This window comes from Diachasma alloeum, unplaced genomic scaffold (genome assembly GCF_001412515.2).
Source record: "Diachasma alloeum isolate Michigan unplaced genomic scaffold, Dall2.0 Dall_scaffold_00531, whole genome shotgun sequence".
Classification (NCBI taxonomy): Eukaryota; Metazoa; Arthropoda; class Insecta; order Hymenoptera; family Braconidae; genus Diachasma; species Diachasma alloeum.
Genome location: NW_021680663.1, coordinates 235,665 through 242,972, shown reverse-complemented (window position 1 = coordinate 242,972; position 7,308 = coordinate 235,665). Strand labels below are relative to the sequence as shown.

Here is a 7,308-nt window from a genome sequence, read left to right as displayed (position 1 = left end):
AACAGTGAGGACCATCAACTATACTTCGTCACCAGGAGGTGATGCAGGGCGGACGGGATGTTTAAAATTTGGCCTGTATTTTGTGCCAACTCGTTTTCACGTCTCTTACGGAGATTCCCGACCATCGATTAGCACGCACGTAGTAGTGAGCGTGTTCCAGGGTGGTCAGTACACCATCGACTCTCATCAGGACCGAATCACTGAAACTTATCCGGGCGCACATCGGCGCATTTATCGGGAAATTCATCGGTAAAGTTATCGAATCTCATCGTAAATTATCGGGTCTATTATCTAAATATTTCGTGTTTGTACAGTCCACTTTGGTACATCAACTATTTATTAGAAATCCATCGATTGTATATTTCAGTGCTCCAAGTTTTCAAATACAGTGACAATCAACGAAACTCATCTTAATTTATTCTCCGGCAATCCATCCCACTTCACTTTCCCTCCCGACCTCACTATCATCAAAATCCCACAAGATTTTTAATATGTAAATTATATTTCGGAAATAAATCCGGTTTTCGGCAATTAAAATAGGAAATAAAAACGGGTTCACAAATAATTCGATTTTCAATTTGGAATTTCAGTCTTGAAATTCGTGATAAATCGGAAAATTCCGCTTCGATTTTCACAAAAAAATATATATCGTGGAATAAAATTTAATCTATTCCGATTTCCTCGTTAAATTAATTGAGATATGCGGTAGCGTAACGCCCAAGAAAAGTTTTGACGCCAACTGTATAAATCATCTCGCCGAGCGTAGCGCGTATCTTTACAGGATAGAACTCCCCCCCTCCCACTACTTCTAAATGATCGACATTCGTGATAGTAAAAACGGGACGACAAATCGGAAAATTGGTGTTATTTACATATAAAACGCCTATGAGCTTTTCAACGGTGTAAGTATTGTATTTTTTGGATTAACAGTAGAGAAGATACACGCATAGCACCGGGGCTGATATTCACATTCTCGCGATTCACATTATAAAGTCGGAGAATCAAGTTACAACGTTGGCAGCACCTGTCCAACTGAGCCTCACATCCGACTTCGAAGTGTTGGCACCAGTACATTTAAATGTGGGTTGTGGTATTCTGGAGAATCATAGGACATTTTTTATTCTCACTTCAAATTATTTATTAGAGTAAAAAGAAAAATTAATTCAGTGTTCTATTTTTTTTTCTTTGGAAAATTCGTATTTCTTCTCGTCATATATATTGTGACGTATTTTTCAACGACACACGCGGGAAATCGTGTGCGTTGTCGTCCACTAATTTTCAGCAACCCTTTTGGAATCTCTCAACCCGAATAAGTACGAAGGTGATCAACGAGAGGAACCAAAGAAACAATACCAAAAGGGCGCCAGTCCTTTTAACCTTCAAAGGACAAGGTCACGATGTCGAAGCGCGTTCCACGACCAGCTCAAGAAACCGCGGAGGCGTGTGGGAACGAGTGAAAAATTAATGCAGTTCAACACCATGAATTATTCGGAAATAAAATAAAATATATTTTTCTCACAACAATAAAACAATAGAAAATTCGGCGAAATGTCAGTGAAATACTATTCGATATTTTCACATGTGCGGGAGATGACACCCGCGAGCAAACGTTCGACACAAATAAAAAATTATCAATAGTCTTGAGCAACAATTTATAAATTTTCAAAAACTAATTGAATGTGTGATAATTACAAAATTAAGTAATTCAATGAAATGCGTGAGAGAGAACTTTTTACGCGATATGCCTTGATACAGAGTAATATTAATTCATCAAATCCGACAATGAAAAATAATATGAAAAATCAAAGATTTTCAAAATATTAATCAAGGACGTAGAAGTCGCTAACTGTACGCGAGAATCACCCAGAGCACGACGACGTGAAGGCCACACGAATAATACAATTGAAAATTTTCGAAAAGCAATCCAACTGTTAAACCGCAAAAAAAATGAATCAAATAATTAATATTCAATAATGAAAATAAAGGAATGAGGGCAAAGACCACGGAGTGCCGCGTCCCGAAGGCGAAGACTCGAATTTTAACACTCAAACGGTGTCCAAAATGACCACGGGAGAACTGAATCGAAAAACCACGCGAGCAGTCACAAATTAAATCACGCTCACTGTTTGATACGCGAGAAACTCCAGGATAAACTCGTCTGGACCCTCAGTACGGCGACGTCAGGAAAAGGCCGAAAAATCCGGGCACACCAAAGTAATAATTGTTTTAACAATTTAAAGAAGCTCAAGGAGCGTAATAAAACTTTATTTGCGCAGAGAGACTTAATATAGGTGAACCCCAGCGAAGAGTCGTCCGTCGGGGCCGTACATCGCCCCGAGGAACCTCACAATCTTTTCTGCCCCTACCCCAATCAACCGCTGGTGGCGCAGAGAATCCGCGTCCCAATGAAATTTGAATTATGAATTTTCAATAGGTTATTATTCAGTATTTATGAGTCGCAGAAAACTGAGACCTACGCCTCGCGGTTGGTGGAGGTGATCCGCGTTGAATAGCGCATGAGCCAACATAATCGAGCATAAAATTCACTATGGAGATCGAGATTGAGGAACAGAAGTCTCTTCCCTTCCTAGATGTCCTAGTGCATCGTAATGAGGTCGGAAGTCTTGGTCACCGAGTCTACCGAAAGCCTACACATACAGACAGATGCCTCCATACCTCCTCACACCATCACTCTTCTGAAAAGAAGTCGGTGATAAGCTCTCTTATGTACCGAGCTCTCACTATTTCCCAGCCTGAATACCTGGAAGCCGAAGTTCAACACCTGAATGAAGCCTTCAATAACAATGGATACCAGAGCAAACAAGTCCACCGTATTTTGCACAGTCTGAAAAACAAGAACTCAGCTGAGAGTGAACCTGCTGATAAAGTAGAACATCAGAAAACGGCCGTTCTCCCGTATCTTCAAGGTACGACCGATCGCATTAACAAGGTACTACAGAAGCATGACATCATGACAATTTTCAAACCACCAACGACAATTGGACAAATGCTCCCCAGTACTAAGGATCGAAGACCACCACTTAGTCTCCCAGGGGCGTACAAAATCCCTTGCTCTTGTGGAAAAGTGTACATTGATGAAACCGGGAGGAGGATCAGTACACGGATCAAAGAACATCAACGGTGTGCACAAAATGGCCATATCTCGCAATCTGCACTGGCTGAACATTGGATGGACACTGGACACTATCCAATATGAAAAGACAGAAATGCTTGCCAGCTCAGAAGGATATTTCGCCAGAAAACATCACGAAGGTCTCGAGATCCAAAAACATCTGAACAATCTCAATAGGAATCGAGGATACCAAACCAATCCAATTTGCCACAGCGTCCTCCCGGTTTTTTAATTGACCGGCTGATCAATTGAAAACATCTTGATTGGCTGGGATCCCCCCCCACCAGTTTACCTACCCCCTCCAGGGGTCAGGAGGGATATAAGGACTTCCTTACAACGGGGAGCTTTAGTGTCAGAGCAACCTAGCCCTGATGATGCAGACTGAAATGTTTGCGAAACGTCGGCAAAACGCTGAATCTAGATGCGGCATCCATCCGGAAGCCATCATAATCAATATAAAAAGGTTTCCTTCTACGCTGACAACACTTGCGGACATAAAAACTGAATAATAACAAGGATTTTGATAGAAGAATGATGATTCCTGTGTACATCAATGAGGACGTTCATTGGTGGTTGGAAAAAATTCCGTTTTCATCAAGAAAAATGAGTTTCTCGTAAAAAACGGAAATTTTCTCAGATGCTTGTCTCACACGATGGGGCGCATTTTGCGAGGACCAGGGACCTCAGGGTCAATGGAGTTCGGAAGGAAACCATTTGGATATTAACCACTTAGAGTTGAAAGCCGCGTTGCTGGCTCGTAAATTATTTGCAAACAACCCATCAGATTGTGAGATTCTGCAAAGGGTCGATAATACCACCGCAATGACGTATACTAATAAAATAGGCAAAAAAAGAAAAATTCTCCAGAAGGAGCAATAGATCGTAAAATTTCATCTTTACTTGACTACGATAAAACAATACAATAGCTCCTTAAAGCTGTGGTGGAAATTCAACCAATGGCAATGACAAAATCCATTAGACATCTTCTCATTAAAAGTGTTAACGTTTTTAACACAGAAATTCCATGAAGGTGCAGGTCATGGTTTGATTAATTCATCTGGAGTAGTATTATCTCTCATCTTAGTCGTGGATATCGCTAACAATATCTTAATTTTAAGGTATGTTAGAAGTCGTGCGAATGAGAGACCCACTAAACCTCGTTATGACTCCAGATGGAATGTAGACCCGATACTCAAAGAACTTGAAAATTGGTTCCCGCTAGACGCATTCGATATTAAAACTCTTTCTTAGAAGTTGGTTGTGTTGATAGCTTTGTGTACATCTTATAGGTTACAAATCCTAGCTTATATCCAGTTGAATAATATTGTGGAAATTTTGAACGCCATTGAGATCATGATGTCTGATCAGATTAAGACGTTTAAGAAAGGTAGACCACAACCGGTGTTTAAGTTACCAAATTTTGAAGATAAAACCAAACTGTGCATTTGTCACACCCTTTTAAATTACATAAAACGAACAAGAGAATTGAAAGGCAATGAAAGTCTATCAATATCTCTCAATAAACCGCATTAGGCTGTGAAGGAAGACTCCATAGAACGGTAGATGAAAACAATTTTGAGAACACTTGGAGCGGACAAAAGGTTCACTGCTCACAGTACTAGAGATGCTTCAACTTCAAAGAAGGATCTCGAAGGGTGTCAGCATTATGGAGATCAAAAGAGTTGTAGGCTGGAATGAAAACTGTTCGTGTATTCGCTGTGTCGTATATTCGCCGATTTTTATCAGCTCTCGATTGTGATTCAACAAGATAATTTTGTTACACCAGTTTTGCTGCCAAATGAGGCTGCATCATTGTAGGATATAAAATTGTTCCTTTTTTCCTTTTTAATGACCATAAATAAATGAAGTAGACTCATTATAGTTATGAAGTAGACTCATTATGTAGTAGACGTTATAGTCGCACTCATGGGGCTGTAGGGGCAGCCGATTCTGAGAATGGGACTGTATTTCTCTTCCCCCACCAGGGGCTCATGGTAAGCCTAAATTCCGGGAATCGGGAGTAATAAGAACATAAATTTTACTCCAATTATTTTTCTCTTCAATTTGCATTGAACATTTTTATTAAATATAAAAATCATTTTCATTAAACACTTTTATTAAATTAACAAAATGAATTGTGTTGAACACTTTTAGTAAATTAATGAAATGAATAGAAATATTAATAACATCGCATTGTGCAATACACTCCAAAATTTATTCACTTCATTCAAATACAGTGGACTCTGGTTAGAGTCGACTGTTTTGCGGGATAGGGGAAGCGAATTCGGAGAATGTGATTCTATTTCCCTGCCCCCACTACGCGCTCACGCCGAGCCCGACTTCCGAGAAAACTGGGAACTATAAAATGAAAAATACTATTTCTTTTCTCTCTTAATTCAACACTTTATTTTAATGATAAACTTTAGTTCACAGTTTCAACCATAATAGCAATATTCATATAGATTCAGTCGATTTTTTTATTATCAATATTTTTAATTTCATTGACTATTTTTGATCACAGAAGCTGTGTACCTAACATTCCATAGAACAGATATTTCTTCTGGAGTTAACGAACCATGTGAATCAAAAATGTTACAGTCGTTTCCTTTACCTCCCTTCATTATTTTATTTAATCCAATTTCGAATTAATTTTATGGCAACAAAACGAGATCCTCCCCCCATAACAGCCAGAAGTGGACTAAATTTTTTGATCAACAATTCAAATGCAGAATATTTTATTTTTCGTCTTTACTGGAATCGGAAGACAATAGCAATTTGAAGAAAATATTGGAGTGTTTACTCTCCGGCTTGCGTGGGGACAGAGTGGGGGAAGCGCTCGAGCGGCGAGACAAAAAAATTGAGGGGAAGTTCGACACTAACCAATATGCCTCTAACCAGAGTCCACTGTATAAAGCAGGATTATGCACCACTGCAAAGACCCTCTCTTCGTGACAGTCAAGAGTGAACTGAATTTCTCTCTCGCAAATTCATTTTTCCTAAATTTTATTTCCCGAATTTCTTAGAAATGCAAAACAAAGCCCATTCCGAGAAAACACAGGGGCATTTAAATCCACACCTCGGAGGTGGTACGGAGTGGGGGAAGCGCTCGAGCTCGAAAAAATCGAGATGAGGGGAAATGCGACTATAACAAATGCGACTATAACGAGAGTCTACTGTACATAAAAATGTGCGTAGGCTCAGAAGATCTTTGAAGACCTTTGTAATCTCGAAGAGTGAGACACCAAGTATAATTAATCGATCAACGGAGCCCCAAGGGCGAGGGTTGATGTGGAAGCCATGCATCTAATTATTATGGAGTTTTTGGCGGATTCTGGTTTTCTACATTCACCACTCGGGGCGCTCTTCATGGAACGCTCCCCACTACACTGCCACTGCGGCCCCAGTGCTACTCCCACTATGATCGTACTAGGACCCCTATAATTGGAAGGCCAATGAAGTTTATGGGCGTCCTAATACAAGTTTATGAGGTTACTCCGAGCTACCTGGAATTTCCCCATCTCTGATGATCATACGAGCGTCTCGCCCCGGAGATTACCCAACCTCAATTAATTGATAAATATACAGGGTATCCCATCTGAAAAGATGCGGCTAAATATCTCTCAAGGGCGGCGGCTAACAAAAAAATGTTTGATACAAAAATTGTAGCATTTCCAGGGGGACATCCGATGTTGTCATTATTTTGAGCTTTGAAGCTTACGCTTGCAAGCGGCAAGTACAAAATTCTTTTTTTCAACTAGTAACCGCATTTTTTACGTCAACAAAACTTGTTCATCCTGATGAGTTATTTTCAGAAACCTCATCATTAAGGCCGAAGACTTCATTTACGAAAACGGCTATTATCAGAAGTTGGCTCCAAATAGGTGATTGAAGTAAGCGACAAGTAGGGTTGGGAAGAAATTGAAACATTGATGTTGGAATTTCTCATAATTCATTGATTGCGGGTGATTTTGTTGACGGAGTGAGGAAAAGCGTTTGAACGTGAATTGGGTGCTTTGAAGAGGGTCAATGGGAGATTTCGGTGATTTCTTAGGGTTAACTTACCAGGAGAGCTATCGGGTTCGTTCAAAAGGGGATTAATGGAGGCCAAGGTCGAGACGAGATCTTGGCAGTCAGTTCCCAGGACAGCCCGCAGGGTATTTTAAGGGCGGGGGGGG

General features: G+C 40.2%; 1 protein-coding gene across 1 annotated transcript; it reads left to right on the top strand.

The window, feature by feature from the left end:
• The first annotated feature begins 2,548 nt into the window (after positions 1 to 2,548).
• LOC107042849 lies at positions 2,549 to 3,217 on the top strand. The gene has a single exon (XM_015264052.1). It carries the CDS (start codon positions 2,549 to 2,551, stop codon positions 3,215 to 3,217), a length of 669 nt encoding a protein of 222 aa, XP_015119538.1.
• The last annotated feature ends 4,091 nt before the right edge of the window (positions 3,218 to 7,308 follow it).

What these genes read in the sequence shown, in the direction of transcription:
- LOC107042849 (XM_015264052.1), top strand. Translation starts at nt 2,549, where the DNA reads ATGGAGATCGAGATTGAGGAACAGAAGTCTCTTCCCTTCCTAGATGTC.